At 39.2% G+C, this 16,287-nt stretch overlaps 2 protein-coding genes across 5 annotated transcripts in view; one reads left to right on the plus strand and one right to left on the minus strand.

Annotated features, from left to right (window-relative positions):
* SGTB (small glutamine rich tetratricopeptide repeat co-chaperone beta) overlaps positions 1-9,690 on the plus strand; it is an 88,339-nt gene extending 78,649 nt beyond the window's left edge. Inside the window, exons 6-11 of the mRNA XM_044657716.1 lie at positions 105-209; positions 2,797-2,935; positions 3,044-3,106; positions 4,144-4,181; positions 4,644-4,727; positions 8,407-9,690. Of these exons, the coding sequence (XP_044513651.1) occupies positions 105-209; positions 2,797-2,935; positions 3,044-3,106; positions 4,144-4,181; positions 4,644-4,727; positions 8,407-8,518 (541 nt within the window). The 3' untranslated portion in view covers positions 8,519-9,690. The remainder of the gene's footprint in view (positions 1-104; positions 210-2,796; positions 2,936-3,043; positions 3,107-4,143; positions 4,182-4,643; positions 4,728-8,406) is intronic.
* Positions 9,691-12,071: 2,381 nt separating this feature from the next.
* Positions 12,072-16,287, minus strand: part of TRAPPC13 (trafficking protein particle complex subunit 13) — a 42,302-nt gene continuing 38,086 nt past the window's right edge. For 2 of the 4 annotated variants that reach the window (XM_044663542.1, XM_044663525.1), the window contains 3 exons: positions 16,044-16,144; positions 14,293-14,440; positions 12,072-14,114 (listed from right to left, as the gene is read on the minus strand). In XM_044663542.1, coding sequence (XP_044519477.1) covers positions 14,007-14,114; positions 14,293-14,440; positions 16,044-16,144 — 357 coding nt within the window. In that variant the 3' untranslated portion in view covers positions 12,072-14,006. Of the gene's footprint in view, positions 14,115-14,292; positions 14,444-16,043; positions 16,145-16,287 lie in introns of all 4 variants that reach the window. The other 2 variants (XM_044663534.1, XM_044663517.1) reach the window with 1 other exon arrangement.

Raw genomic sequence — 16,287 nt, forward strand, 5'->3', positions numbered from 1 at the left:
TCTCTCTTCTCTCTCTTCTCTCTCTCTTCTCTCTCTTCTCTCTCTCTCTTCTCTCTTCTCTCTCCTCTCCTCTCCTTTTCCTGCTCCCCCCCACCCCCTTCTAGGGCTGCTGCCCAAAGCAAACTAGGTCACTACACTGATGCAATAAAAGATTGTGAGAGAGCGATAGAAATCGATTCCAAGTACAGCAAGGCCTATGGGAGAATGGGGTAAGTTCTGTAGGAGGATATTCAAGTCCGTCATGGAGTTCTCTGCTGCTCTTACACACATGGTTCTTAATTTGTCACTTAACATTTTAACCCCTGAACTGATTGGGAGACTTAATATCTTTGTGGGAGGAGAAAAAGAATTGTCCTAAATCCCTGGGGCTTGTGGGTATGAGAATTAGAATTAGGACCCCTGATCTCTTTGTATTGGCACATAGTAGAAAATAGCTTTTTGCTTCTAGTGCTAATCCTTCTGGCATTATGAATAATTAACTGTATTAATTAAGTGCTGAAGTTTGTCCAAGTGGCAAAAGGCTGCTGTGAGCCAATCAGGCTGGAACTGAATTAGTCTGATTTTAAAACAGAATCAACAAACTGCCCAGTTTAGGGATTACGCCTGAGGTTGGCCCTTGTTTTTCAGTATGATCGTAATGATTATCCAATAAAAGGATCCTGGCTAGGTGGAGCTGGGCATTGAAATGAATAAGCACGTGCTTAGGGTCACTGCTTAAGCTGATGGATAGAAATGAATGCTGGGTGTGTTCCTTTTTTTAAACTGTGCTGTTGTTTGTTCCCTCTGCTGCTAAGCACGGAGCAAGTTCAAAGTCCTTAAAATGTCCCCCCCAGGAAGTTGTTCAGCATTCCGGAACTTATGATTAAAGGGATCTAAATCAGCTGGAGCATTTGCAAAGCTTAATTTAGATATCCATAAAACAAAACATTCATAAAACCACCCTTAAAAGTGAAAGGACTTGGGGGCAGCTAGGTGGATCAGGAGATCCCAGAGAGCCAGGCCTGGATGTGGGAGGTCCTGGGTTCAAATATGACCTCTGGCACTTCCTAGCTGTGTGACCCTGGGCAAGTCACTTAACCCCAGTTGCCCAGCCCTTGCTATTATGTCCAGGAATTCGTATTGATTCTAAGGCGGATGGCAAGAAGTAAAAAATTAAAATGACCAGACAGATGAGGAAGATGTCTGTTGAGCATGGCACCTCAGTGGCCAAAGAGCTAGACTGCCAGCTCCTGTATCTGTGGAGCCATCTATTCAGATTTGTTAGAGTTCTAAACAGCAAAAGTAGAAATAAAGGAGGAGACAAAAATTTCCTTTTCTGAGCATATTGATTTATCAAGCAATGCAAGTCAATTGCCCAAACACCTTCCCTCACTTTAGGGCTGGACAGTAAAAACAATTAATCAAATAAAATTAATTAATTAAAAGGAAGCCATGCAATATTAGGTAATCTGATTTCTAATTGAATGAAAGATAAGGTACTTTCCAAGTTGGGAGGGAGAGAACCAACAGCTATAAATCCCTGAATTCAGGAAGAGAAATTTCACTCCTCCCCCAGGACCTGCCATTAAAAAAACATGAAAACAGTAACTGATTGATCCCAGTGAGGCCAGTTTCCAGAAAAGACATATGGGTTGCATGAGATGTACAATCACAGGAAAACTTGTACCAGCCTTAGCATCTGACAGGGTTTCTGGTCAACGTGACCTAGGTTCTTAGCTAGGGGTTTCTAGACAGCAGGTACAACTTGCCCAGTTTCCTAGCCATGCAGGGCTAAGTTCAAACAATGCAATGAGATTTTCTTCCAATTCCCACAATTCAGCATTTCTCACTGGACAGAATTTGGGCCAGGCCCAAAATTGAAAAAGAAAGGGAACTAAACTAGCCCCAAAATTAAGTCACAAGATGGAGTCAGTGTGGTTCACTCAATTTCCACAATTAACTACTTGCTGTCCTAATCCTCTCCACAATTTTCTCACCATTTTCCTCACAGGGTAAATAAATTGTGAGGTCCAGTTCTGATGTGGACTGGATATTGGGAGAGGCAAAGTGGTATAGTGGATGGAGAGATGTCCAGAAGGACCTGGATTCTAGTTATACCTCTGATGTATACTGTCTGTGTATCTCTGGGCCAGTCATTCAACCTCATTGCCCTGGCCAGCGATGGGCAAACTTTTTAAAGAGGGGGCCAAAGGAAAGGAAATGCTCATCTGTCTGTTTCTAAGGCAACTCTTTTGAAGTTTCTTAGTATTGTATCCTACTCATTGTATTTGTCAGATTAGGAATAATGTTGTGTGGCCGGATAGAACATTTCAGGGGGCTGCATCTGGCCAGTGGGCCATAATTTGCCCATCTCTGCTCTAGGCAGTTTTCTAATGCTATAAATTGTAGGAAATGTGCACCCCATAGTGGGAAGGGAAAGCTCCTCACCTTGGAGTTCTCTGTACCAGTGAAGTCAATCTAATCCATTTTCCTTTTCTTCCTCTTTTTTTTTTTTTTTAAACCCTTACCTTCTGCCTTAGAATCAATGCTGCCGATCAGGTCCAAGGCAGAAGTGTGGAAAGGGGTAGTCTTGCCCAGAGTCACAATAGCTAGCAAGTATCTGAGGCCAAATTTTGAACCCAGGACTTCTAGCTCTCAATCCACTGAGCCATCTAGCTACTCCCCACCCCCTTCTAATCATAGAGTACTAGAACAGTTTTTGTGATGTCTTGACTTCTATTATTTTTTCTTTCTTCTTCTTTTTTAAAATAATGAATGATGTTAGATTTCTACCCTGCTTTGCTTTCTCCCTCTCAGGCTGGCCCTCACTGCCATGAATAAATATGAAGAAGCAATTACAAGTTATCAAAAAGCTTTGGATCTTGACCCAGAAAATGATTCTTATAAGTCTAATTTGAAAATAGCAGAACAGAAATTAAGGGAGGTGGCCAGTCCTGTAAGTTATTAATGATAGCTCAACGGCATATTTTTTTCTCTGATGCTTCTACGCTCTGCATTAAACTGTAATGGGGTTGAGTAATTTGGGAACATCATTTCATTCCAGACAGGAACAGGACTGAGCTTCGACATGGCTAGTTTGATCAACAATCCAGCCTTCATTAGTATGGTGAGTCCATTTGCTTGGTTCTTTTCTTGTCCCTAGAGTTCTGAGTCACCCAGTGCCTAGTTCACAGAAAGAACAATATGATGAATGAGAGTTAGGGCACAAACTACCTTGAGGGAGACAACCTTAGGAGGCTATCTCAAGGTTTTTCTAACAATGTTTTCTGAGGTCCCTTTTTTCCTCCCTTCCTGCTCCTCTTTCTCCTTCCCATCTACATTTGGCACCTGTTTGTAATGAATGCATGACCAGGCAATTAAACCTTTTGATGGCCCAATTTCAGCAGCCCCATGATTTTTCCCCATCCAGCCTGCCAACGACAACAACAAGTGGGCAAGTTTATGCTTGGCAGCTTGATTCTGACCTTTCTGAACATAAATGGTGTTTATTCTGAGTCTTGGATTCAGCCCCTCATTTGTAGGGATAAAGACTGTAACTTGAATAGGGGCCCTACATCAGTGGTGGGCCAGCATTTGACTGGCAGTTATCTTTCTGATAATAAAGCAAATGGGAATTTTTCTCAGTGCTAGTCATTTAGTGCCAGGTAATAAATAAAGAAGAAACTGTGATCTATAGACTGATAACTTAAAACAATAAATATTATTGAAACCTTTGCCAATGTACCAAGAAGAAAATGGGCATGCATCCAAAACAGAACACGGGATGGTATTTTTGAACAAGCGTTCAGGCTTAGACATCTAACAAAAAGGAATAAAATCTTTGGATCTTACTGAGCCCATCTCCCTTCTTTTTGGACAGTGGGCCACTTCTAATGCCAGGGACTTTTAGGTTTACATTTTTAATTTGTTCACACTCCTTTTGGAGCAAGATAAAGTTATCTGAAATCTCTCTACCCTTGAAACATAATTCCTCATTGCCTTTTTATCAGGATCTTATCTTTCTTTCCACACCCAACTCTTATGCACATTATAATCAAATTCCTCATACTATAGATTCATGAATGCTTCATCCTCCCTCCAGCCCACATTGCATTTTAGAATGTGCTAAGTGCCTTAATGAGAGTTATTTCCTCTCTATTCCAGGCAGCAAGTTTAATGCAGAACCCTCAAGTTCAACAGCTGTAAGTAATTTGGAGGTGGCTTCATCTTTGTACTTGGGGGCTTGCTCTTCATCTGAGAGAGTAAGAACTTTAAGGAGGTTGCCAGAGATTGCTCTGAACTCATCTGTTTTGGGAGTTCTCAATCAAAATGACCCACCTATATATAGTGGTGTCTAACTTTGGGTACGCCCCACTCTCCCCAGGCACAGAACCCTATTATGGTTTGTGAAAAATGCCCAAAAAATAGCACATGTATTACCAATAGCAAATTGCTCACCATCTCAGCCAGGAGAGAGGGAAGAGAGTGATGCAAAGAATGTGGATCTCAAAATGTTAGAAAACACCAAAAATTAGTTTTACATATAAGTGGGGAAAAATAAAATACTTCAGCATCAACCACAAAAAAACAAAAACTTGTTTAAAAAGAGAAGAAAAGAAGGCATAAATAACTATTTCTTGTAAATTATTTCTTACATATTTTAGCATGTCAGGAATGATGACAAATGCCATTGGGGGTCCTGCCGCTGGGGTTGGAGGCCTAACTGATCTGTCCAGTCTCATCCAAGCGTAAGTGCCACATTCAAGGGAATTCTTTTTCAGTGTTTTATTTTTTATTTTTGACTATACTATATTCATCACTGAATCTATTCCTTGAATGAATTTATTTCTTTCATTTCAGAAATGAAGATTCCTGAATTTGTTACTTTAACATCTGAAAAGCAGTGCCTTTCTGAATTCATTAATGAGTTTTATGAGGATCAAATTAGGAAGCACTTTTCACCTGAGTTACTAGATTTTTTTTTAAACCCTTACCTTCTGTCTTAGAATCAATACTGTGTATTGGTTCTAAGGCAGAAGAGTGGTAAGGGCTAGGCAATGGGGGATAAGTGACTTGCCCAGGGTCACACAGCCAGGAAGTGTCTGAGGTCAGATTTGAATCTAGGACCTTCAATCTCTAAGCCCGGCTCTCAATCTACTGAGCCACCCAGCTGCCCTGCTTTTCAGTGTTTTATGAGAAACTTCAGTCCAGCTTGCTCGTAAATTAAAGCTCCAAAGTTGTATATTCAGCAAAGTCCTAGTTAGTGTGTACAATGATGAAGGTGGTCGATGTTTTCAAATTCATTCTATTCAAAGTTAAAATTTTTATAAAATATGCTATAATTGGTTCCAGCCCAGTGAAGTATACAGTGCATATTTGAATGATTTGGCTACTTCCGAGGACTCATTATTTGTACTCATTTGGGTTTAGCTGTAGTTGAAATAGAACCAAATTCAGAAACATAGAACTGAGAATTCCAGTTCTGCTCCTTGCGATTTGTGGGGCCTTGGATAAGTCTGTTTACCTCATTCAATTTCAGTTTCCCCATAAACAAAATGGGGACAAGAATCATTTGCATTTCCTGCCTCCAGAAGATCAACTGATATATTGTATGTAAAGAATAATGTAAATGTCACCTATTATTATTTTATCTTCTGGAACTAGTGTTGCTTTGCTGTCTGTACTACTCATCTAGATGGCAAAGTAGTTAGAGAGTTAACAGTTGGAGTCTGGAAGACAGGAATCCAAATTCAGCCTCAGGCACTTATTAGCTATGCGACTTTAGGCAAGTCACTTGACCACTGCCTGCCTCAGTTTCCTTATCTGTAAAATGAAGATAATAGTAGTTCCTATTGAACCCATAAAACCTCTTTTTCACCCTTACACTACCTAATAATAGTACCTACTTCTAGAGTTGCTGGGATGACAAAATGAGATGTTTGTAAATGCTTTATAAACTTTTAAAGCACTATGTAAAGGCTACTAAATAATAATATTTATCACCTTTCACTTCCTTAGAGTTAACAAAGCTGAAAAAGAGTTTGCACTTTAGAATTTCTTTTTTGAATATATCAGGTAGATGATTGGACAGTGAGACAAAAAATAGGAATTCTCTGCTTAGCTCTGTCTCTAGAGTTAGGACCTCTGTTAATTATTGTGTTTCTAACAAGATATTAAAATATTTTTGGGTGCATTATTTTATTTCATATTATCTTTGTAAGACCAACTGAGAGGAGAGTAAAACAACTGATTAGTTTTACACATGGAGAAATTGGGGCACAGATTGGTTAAGTAACATTTGGAGAGAATCCATGATAGCTCTAGAACTGAGATTTTAGTTCTTGACTACTATGCCTTATAGATGATTATGCTTGTCACTCTGGTTCTCTAATTTCTTAAGTAAGGATGTTAATATCTTTATCCCTCTCTCTTCTTTCTCCAGAGCATCTTAGAGGTTGGCGAATGAGCCACTTCCTCTGGAGGTGTTCTATACACACATTTCAGATTTCTTCCAGTTTTATGATCTTTTTAATTTAATGGAAGTAAATCTTGACAGATTGTACTCAATAATTTCTGCTTATATGGGCTTCACCCGAAAAATAGGGGCATATATCTTACAGAATTAAAGTAATTACTTTGGGAAATTTCATCTCAAAGATTCTTATGTACTTTTATTTCCTCCCAGTTTCCCTCATTTTCTTCCTCCTTCCCTCCCTCCCTTCTTTCCTCCTTCCTTCCTCCTTCCCTCCCTCTCTCCCTCTCTTCCTTCCTCTCCCTTCTTTCATTCTTCCTTCTCTCCTTTCCCTCCCTCCCTTCCTTCCCTCCTTTCCCTCCCTTCCCTTCCTTTCCTCCTTCCACCCTCTTTTTCCCTTCCTTACCCTTCTCACATAAATGTGCCAGGTCACCCAGGCCTCTGTGTTGTCTGAACTCTGAAGTCTGAACTTTTCACCATGTAAGGGGCAAAATGTAAAAGATTAAGATTAAAAGGGTTGGACTAAATTTATCAGAGTGTGATCCCCAGGAATGATTACTTAATTCCAAATGACTTTTTAGTAATTTATTTATAAAAATAGAAGGAAAGAGTGAAAGTAAAGAAATGAGAAAGAGAGCAGATTAAGAAATTTAGCTTAACGAGATAGACCAGTGGTTCCCAAACTTTTTTGGCCTACTGCCCCCTTTCTAGAAAAAATATTACTTAGCACCCCCTGTCACATACTATCACTGCCCCCTTATAGTTATTCACAGCCCCCAAATGCACCTGTGGCCATCACACCCCCTTTCTCCCCCATCGCTGCAGCACCCACCAAGGGGTGGTGGCACCCACTTTTGGGAATCACTGAGCTAATCACTGAGTAAAGCTCAAGCCCTGGCTTTACTCTGGCAGGACTCCAGAAACCCCAGCTGGAGGGCCTAAGGGTCAATTAACAAGGGTTTTATCCATGAGGCCTCCTCCCAGAGGAGGGGCCCATCCAGAGGCTAGTTTGTTCAGGAAAGCCAGGGAAGGAGTCAGCCTTTTTCATTCACCCACGTGGTAGTCAAGTTCAAGGCAAAAAGCCCTCTCACAGGAAGTTCTGGCCACTTATAAAGACCATTCTTTTTGTTACTTTCTGTGCCTTCTTCCCATTTTACGTGTGCCAGTTACAGCTGAAACTTTGCTTAGGACTGCCTAGGGTGCAGTCGATTCTGATTTGTCACTTACTATAGCACAGTCGGTCACAGACCTCCCCCACTTAAGAATAAGTGGGTTTTGTACACTTCTGGTGATGAAATCTAAAAAATGGGCAAGGGAGAGTTAATTCCATCTTCACAAGCAGAAGACTGGAACTGAACAGGCCTAATCAAAGGCAGCAGACACTTCTTAACTTTTGCCTGTTTTTCATTTAGAAAGATGAATTTTACTTTCATAGGCTTTCATTTTGGACACTTCCAGTCAAATCACCAAGTATTTAAACACCTACTTTTTGCTAGGCAGTATACTATATTCTGGAAATAAAAACAAGAGGAAAAAAAAGTCCCTGTTCTCAAGGAGCTCCCAGTCTAATGGGGGAGACAGCCTCCAAACAACTTTGAACACATAAGATCATGTTGAGGATAGTCTTAGAGGGAAGTCTTTAATATTATGCTAGACTAGGAAAGCCATTTTGCAGAGACTTGAAGGAAGCCAGGGGAGACAGGAGGAGATCCAGGAGAGTTCCAGGCATGGGGGATAGCCAGTATAGATGCTTGGCGCTGGGTCCTGGAGTGTCCTTTGGGCTAGGTACATCAGAGAGACTGGTGGAATATGTGTAGTGGTTCTGGTAGCATCTACATGGCCAGCTGTGATCTTTTTAACCGTGTCCCCTGCCTTGTCTCCCTTTCCTTCTGTACATGTCCCATATCTTTGGGTTATTTCCTCTGCCCTCACTGCCTTCTGTCTGTTTGCTGCAGGGGACAGCAGTTTGCTCAGCAGATACAGCAGCAAAATCCTGAGCTCATTGAGCAGCTGAGAAATCACGTTCGAAGTCGATCCTTCAGCAGCAGCACTGAAGAGCACTCCTGACTCGATGGGAGGCGCATCTCCTAGAACTAGAATGTGAATGGTTTTATAGGCCTGACATGTTTACTGTAGTTAATGGGGGGAGGAGGGGGGGAAGGAAAGAAAGGAAGGAAGGAAGGAAGAAAAAGAAAGAAAGGAAGGAAGGAAGGAAGGACATCATTTTAACTCTGCTGCTTGGAAAGGAGATGAAGAGAAAATCCTTGGTGTGTTTCTTTAAGAATAAATCTGTATAGGAAATAGATTTACCACACACAGACTTGAACATATCATTGTATGTAAGTGATTCCTTTGTAAATGAATATTTAATAGCCTTGTTAACTAAGATACCAACATAACAGTTGACAAGATTCCATTTTCAGTCTCTGTCCTGTGTATTAGTATTGTGTCAGGCCTCTTCACAGGAGATGTTCATCAAACCCTAGAGCTGTTTGTTGGTGAGGTCTCTGGCTCAGAATTCCTTTAAGAGAGTTGTTAGGGCGAGGGCAAGGAAAGGTTTTTAAATGCCACCATATTCCTTTTGATGTTGCAGGCAGGCATCTTTTGCTCTGTGTCCCAGAAGTAACATATTTGCACCTGAGTAGCATGGAGTCCAGGGTAGCACAGCTCGATCACCCTGGGGGGGCGGGGGGCAGGGGGTTCCCTTCTGGCATTGCTCACCTCTGAGAATCCAGACTGTAGTGATCAGTGTTAGCTTTAGTGTTGCTCATGATAATGGGTGAGAAGAAAACCAGGAGCTGGTGAAAAGCAAAGCTTGGGGAAATAAAAAGTAATTTAGGGGGAAAATGCAAGGTCAGGGAGCAGAGGAAGGAAGGTGATACAGAGAATGAATGGGGATGGGGTGCCCAGATTTTCTATGCATCAGACCCATAGTGTGGTACTGATAGTATTTGCATGGCCAGCTGTGTTCTTTATAAAATATGCATACATATGCATAGATAGATATGAATGTGCATAATGAAATATGCTTAGAAATCTTTTGTGGTGATACTTAAGCCAGCCATGTAACAGTATCCTTTAGCACAATTTTACCAGTGGAAACCTCACCTTGAGGAAAAAAAAACAAGAACTAAATTTGGGTCAGAATATACATTAGGTTCAATAAATCAATGGCTTGGACTTGAGGGTTTTCTAAGTGCATTTAATTATGTTCTAATAAATAAACATTGGATTTTTGATCTTGGCAGTTTTATGATGGCTCACAAATGATATCCGACTGTGACTAACATTGCTCATACAATCATCTACTTCCTTTAGTTTGGCACACCAACCTTCTGTTTTTAAGCCTCTGTCAAATACAAAATAGAACCGTCACCTTTGTCAGAAACACTACGAGTGTCCCACTCCATATGGGATACTATCATCAGAAGAGTGAAGGTGTTTATGAGAATTCTAAAGAGGTCCTGGCTAAAACAGTGGGCTAGACTGGGTTTGAATCCCATGTTAGCCTCAAATTTGTGTGAAGCATGCAGGGTATGCCACTAGACACCAGCATATCTATAGTCTGTCTCATCCTTAGTTTCTGCCTTTGGTGAAGATCACAACCCAACTATTCCTTGTTCTTGTTCTTCTAGAGACCCTTCAAAGAGGGGCTACACAATGTGCTGGAGACTTTCTTTCTACTTATCATGGGTTCAATTTTAGCCTGGTTCATCTGTTTCCCTTTAACTCTTGCTTCTTTTCCAGCCCAACATTTGCTGATTGATGCCCCTTCTTCCTCGTACCCAATGTAGATCCACTAGTGTGATAGCCAATGTGGAAGTCTCCTAAGTATTGAGAGAGAGGGCTTGAGAGAAAATCGCCAAGCACTTCATTTCCTTTTTTTTTCATTTATTGGTTTGTTTTTCAAACCTTCTGTCAATGTCAGTAGTTTCTCATTTTCATCTCTTTAGCTCATTTTTGGACTATCCCAGTTACCAATCCAAAATATTTAACTGCCATCCAATGACTTCTCATTTCTGAAGAAGGGATTGCTGAAAATCAGCTTTTCAATGTAACTTTATGACACAATATTAATCACAAGGTTGATTTTTTTTTCATCAGCTCATTTTTCTTATCAGAGCCAGCAATTTTCTGTGTTCCTTTTTTTGGGGTGGGGGTGGGTGGGATAGGGGTTCTGGGGTAAATGCAAGGGTTTTCTTTCTTTCAACTTGAAATTTATCAAGTACCTATTAAGTGCTAAGGCATGGGGAATACAAAGACACCAGGAATAATTTAACCTATTCCAATCCACCTCAGCCTGATTTTATCACTGTTGATTCCCTTTGGCCTCTCAGGATGTTCTCCCTACACAGCTGCTTGATCCTAATGATTGCTTTCTTTGCTCTCCTCGTATTCATCCTGACCTTATCCCATCTAGATAGGGGCAGGGAACATCTTGGAGGTGCTATGACTACTAAGCTCTCTATTCATATAGAATATAGCATAAATATGGTGATAGAAAAATCTGCTACCACCAATTTCCCCAAAGGTCTCAGCCCAGATCTTCTTTATATTGTGGTTGAAAAAGAACCCTCCTCTTATCCTTCTCTGTGAGGCTAGAACTTCTGCAAGTGAAACAAAATATTTTAAAAGTTATGCTTCATGAAGCGGGGGAAATAGATATAAAGCCATAGTCCTATCGGGCAGAGATGAGTGGAAAAGAGAAGAACAGAATGACCTAACTCCTCTTGGTGGGCCCTAATACATTATTATGTACCAAAAGAAGTCAGTTGTTGCTCAGTGGCTTCAAGTATTTTACCCAAACCAATACATCTTGTGGGCTCAAGGCCAGATTCTCTGTCCTCCAAGTTTGCTCCCAGCATGAAATCTTACTAGCCTTCAGATACCCTTTGTAGCTTGACTCTGGCCTCTCGCAGAAGTCAATTTGATTTTAACAAATGACTCATCACCCTAGCAAAGATTAGCTGTTGACATCAGATCTACCCATGTTGGTACTCAAGTAAATTAAAAATTATTTTGAAACTTTAATTTCTCTATTCTGTAGTGCTTGTGGTCAAACTATGCTGTTCTGTATTTAAGTGATTTCCATCTTCCACCTTTGTTTTGTGTTAAATACAAGGGCATTTGACTAATGGAATTATTTCTGCTTCTTGCTTTTAACCTTCCTCGATTTCTGAAGATCTTTCCTAAGATTTTTCATCTTAAACACAGTCAATTTGATATATAAATCATAAGCTTGACTGCCCCCTCGGGATTTGTGATTCATCTGGACATTTGACTGTACAAAAGCAATTCCTTATCTCTCCATCATCAGGTTAGAGAGCTGGGCATCTTATCTTCTTTATGCACGCTGAGGAATCTCCATTATTGATTTACAGGATGACATGATTGGAGCTATTTTTTCTGAAATATTCTTGGAATTACCCAATTTTTGTATGTCTAGATGAGGCCCAGTTCTGATCAAATTATACTATTGTTTATATAATTTGATAATATTTGATTCCCCTCCTTTCCCCCAAGCTTTTTTTTTTTTTTTTTTTGGTGGGGCAAAGAGTGTGTGAGAGTGTGTGTGTGTGTGTGTGTGTGTGTGTGTGTGTGTGTGTGTGTGTGTGTCCGTCCAAAATTGTGATATCACTGTTGTAGAGACTTCTGGGAATCCTAGGCTGAACTTTCCCTACTGATGCAGAACCTCTGAAAAAGTTTTTTAACTTCATTAAGTAGATTTCTTTAGTTATGGCTGTATTAATTAAGATGATGTATGCAATCTCTGACTTGTGCTTAGGTGACAATGTTCAATTCATGTACCATGTAGCAAAGAATGAATTTCATACCTATCTTTTACAGTTTATGTGTAATTCAAGTACTCATCTTTTCTAACTAATGGCATTATCTAATGTTACAGGGTTACACTAAAGTGAAAGCATAAACTGTGCAAGGGTCCAATTACTTGTATATTAACAGAAGAGGCTTTATAATCCTGAAACCAAACAATGTAGCAATTCCCAAGTGACTACCACGCATTAAATGCTTTTCCATTTGAATCTGGGAAAAAACAGAAGGGTTTTTTTTAATGAGGAAATGTATGATGAAAAAGTAACATACCAATTATACTGGCTACATGGTTTTGCTGTCATTTAACTCATCTTAATCACTGAGGAGGAAGAAGAAAAAGACACTTTATAATTTTAACTAATTGCACTTTATTTTAGACTGAGGACATTTCATATGGATTATTCCAATTAAAATGGCAAACCATGTTCTGAAATCACTTTCATTTTAGGCCAACAACAGTTTGTCATGTAATTAATAAATACTTATGCATTTAAAACAAATGAATGTTTATTTAAATTATTTTTAACCCACACACTTAAATTGCGTGTATAGTTTTTAATTATCTAGCTTACCTAAACAGAATTGCTTTGAACATAAGAGTTTATGAGCTTTTATTTTGCTGACACTTTATTATTATTGCACCAGAAAGTTTCATTACGCTGTATTTGCAGTATTTTCTTTGGCTGCATGACAGTGATAAGCAGTCTGGTGATTAAATATAATGAAGGGCCAATTTATCAAGAGAAAACAAATATAAGAAGCATTTAGATTTCAAGTGCAAGAGATGTCAACATTAGAACATTGAAAATCTTCATGGCAAGAGTGGTAGATTTTCATTTGCAGCCAAATCAAGCCACTTCTTGGCTTTGAGAGATGGGAAAACTCCATCAGACTACTTTATTTGGTAAAAAGAAGCCTAAGTTATCACACAGTTATAACAAGGCCCAATTGTGGGAGTAATAACTGTTGGAACTTGACCAATTCTGACCATGCTGCTATGACTAATATAAAACCACTAATATCAGAGGATAAAAAAGAAAGCTCCATATGTTCTAAATATAAAACACTGCCTGCCATTCCCAATAACTGCTAAGCCTATCGGACAAGCACTTGTACATCTAGGCAGTAAATATTACAGGTTAAATGAGGGAGACTGGCCTTAGTCATTCTAAACATTGTCCTTGAGAATTTGGTCTACTCTGAAAAGCTGGGAGTCCCAGGGGGTTGGTGGTAAGGGGGGGAGGATGGAGCAGGCTAAATAGAACAGTTATGAATTCTTTATATAAGTCTCTATGGTTAGAATCCCATAAACTCTCTGAGTGAAGGTATTCTATTATCTAGGTTGCCACCTAGAGTTGAATGAAGAATGACAGCTGCATTGTTAGGAAATCTAACAGCAAGACCCCATCATTTTCAAGTGTTAGCCTCTGACAAAGGAAGGGATCTGGTGCCTACCTATAATGAGTCTAAAGGAGGTAATACTGCAGAAACAGAAAATATGGATGTGAAGAAATATAATTTATTGTCTTAGAGAAGATAAAATCAGGAGAACTCCCTTTAAAATACAGCATGTTTAGAAAATCCAAAGTCTTATTATTATCTCAAGGAAGAAATTTAAATAATGATAGAATTGTTAGCGATGTGCTTATGACCCTAACATAAGCTCAACGGTTAAACATTTTTAACATTCAGATGGGAAAAAAAAAATCCAAGACAAAAACTAGCTCTCTACTTGAATGGTTGACGATACCACGCAGACTTGGGCAATATCATCGTATTCATATGTTCTCTTCAAGAATGTGTCTGTTAGTCGTAAGCCAGAGACACTCTGGTGGAAGAAAGGACAAAAAGACAGCAGTTTTCATTAATTGGTCAAAGACATAAAATTAATTACTGAATTAATAAGAACAAAACTTGGTATAAGAGGCCATCAAAATCTAGATTACAATTCGAAGGTGAATGTTACATCTACAATTTTGACATTACTAAAAAGAGAGGTCACATACTTGCAGTCCCTGTACGGAAGAAAGCAGCGTAAGTGCAAGATAAAGAGATGAACTTGGGTTTAGCTTTCCAAGTTGTCTTCCTGAAACTCCACACCAGTGGATGGAATTTGTATTGCACATTTCCAAAACCAAGTCCATGGTCCTTTCACTGCTAGAGAGATCAGAAAAGTACGAATAAATATAGTTCCTTTGAAAATGGCTTAGAGTAGCATATTTCTTCAGTTTCAATTTGCACACCTTTTACTTAGGTCTAATACATTTACTCCCTAAGAATATAAAGGAAAACACATTGCAGAAGTAAGAGGACATCTTTCAATCCTCTTGTCTTCCCTCTACATCTTTTTTCCTCCTTTTTTCTTGAGATACAAGTTGCCTTTAACTTCACCTTTTTCTTGATTCTGAGATTCAAAATAGCATTTAAAGTAATCTGTATGTCTGGAGGCTGGACTTTCTAGTTTTAATTCCAACACTGAAGCACTGATGCTAGTTGTCTCTTATTCAAAGTATTCTTGTTCTGAGAGGCATTCAGAATTCTTGCCTAATCCTGTACTTTCTAGCACTTCTGTTTCTATTAAAGTCTCCTTGTCAGAAATAAAAAAGACAATCCGGGTCCGCTCCAAAAGCCATTTTGATGTTTAATCCAAGTCTTTGCTTAGGATGTGCAGTGATAAGGCTCAAAGACAAGCAGATATATGAAAGTGGCCCAGAAAAAAAAGGCTTGTAGCATCAGATCAAGTTCGGGTTTAATCATTGGTAATAATATTTCATCTGAAAATCCTGTTGCTCACAATATTGCACTAAAGTTTCATTCTAAATGGTTTTGTAATGCACTCTTTATAAATAAGAGTTGTCTAAACTTCAATTTCCATGACCTAGTTGGGTGTAATATCCTAAGACATTGGACAAGTGATTTCAAGAGAAATGTCAGTGACTCTGAAACTAAAACTATTGATTTCCATAGTTCCTCTATTATTAGAGATATACCTTAAAAACAAGTGTCATAAACCCCAGATTGGGGGATTCTTGGGATGTTTGTAGAGGATGACTTTGGTTTCTGAATATCAGGAACATCATTTACTGATGAACAAATTACCCAAATATCATCACCTTGTACTATTTTAGCGCTGAGGCTTTCGAAAGTATTCTGACATCCATTAGCTTATTTTCTCCTTCCCCTTTGCCTTGTTAGAAGGAAAGAAAGAAGGAAACAAGCATTTATTAAGCACTTACTAAGTGTCAGGTTCTGTGCTAAGCACTTTACAAATATCTTATTTGATCCTCACCACAATCCTGAGAGGCAGATGCTATTATTATCAGCCCCATTTTATAGTTGAGGAAATTAAGGCAGAGAGGCCAAGTGACTTGCCCAGGGCCACACAGGTAGTCTGTATTTAGAGACTAAATTCAAAATCATGTCTTCCTGACTCCAAGGCTCAGTGCTCTATCCACTGTACCATTGATCCATTTTGTGGGCTAGACAGAAAGACACCACCATTTTAACCTGTGGAGAAACTGAGGAAAAGGATAACTGACTTGCCCAAGCTCGCATAGCTAATTAATGATCTAGAAGTTAGGCCATGCTTTTTTATGTAGGTTGGTTTTTTGCCATTTATGATAGAATATCATGTTCTCAGCTGCCTAAGTCCATAAGATTCAATATTATTTAATAAAATGTAGAAGATATCTGCCATGATCATTTTCCAAATAAAAAATATATTATGAATAGAAAAAAGCCAGAACGTGGACATTACCTGCAGTTCGTTATTTTACAAGTAATGTGAAAAGGTTCTTCCAGATTCACAGTATCCGGGATTGCCTCTAAAGACAACCTCACATCACCATAGCCTGGGGCCTGAAGGAAAAGAAGGAAAAAATGCCAGAATCTTATTTACCCCAGAATACTGTTAGTTCATCACAATGAAAGTGCTAATGCAAATAAGGATATGGTTTACATCTCAGAGCAGGCTAGCCTAGTGGGTAGAAGATCTAAAAGTT

This window comes from Gracilinanus agilis, chromosome 1, assembly GCF_016433145.1.
Source record: "Gracilinanus agilis isolate LMUSP501 chromosome 1, AgileGrace, whole genome shotgun sequence".
NCBI lineage: Eukaryota > Metazoa > Chordata > Mammalia > Didelphimorphia > Didelphidae > Gracilinanus > Gracilinanus agilis.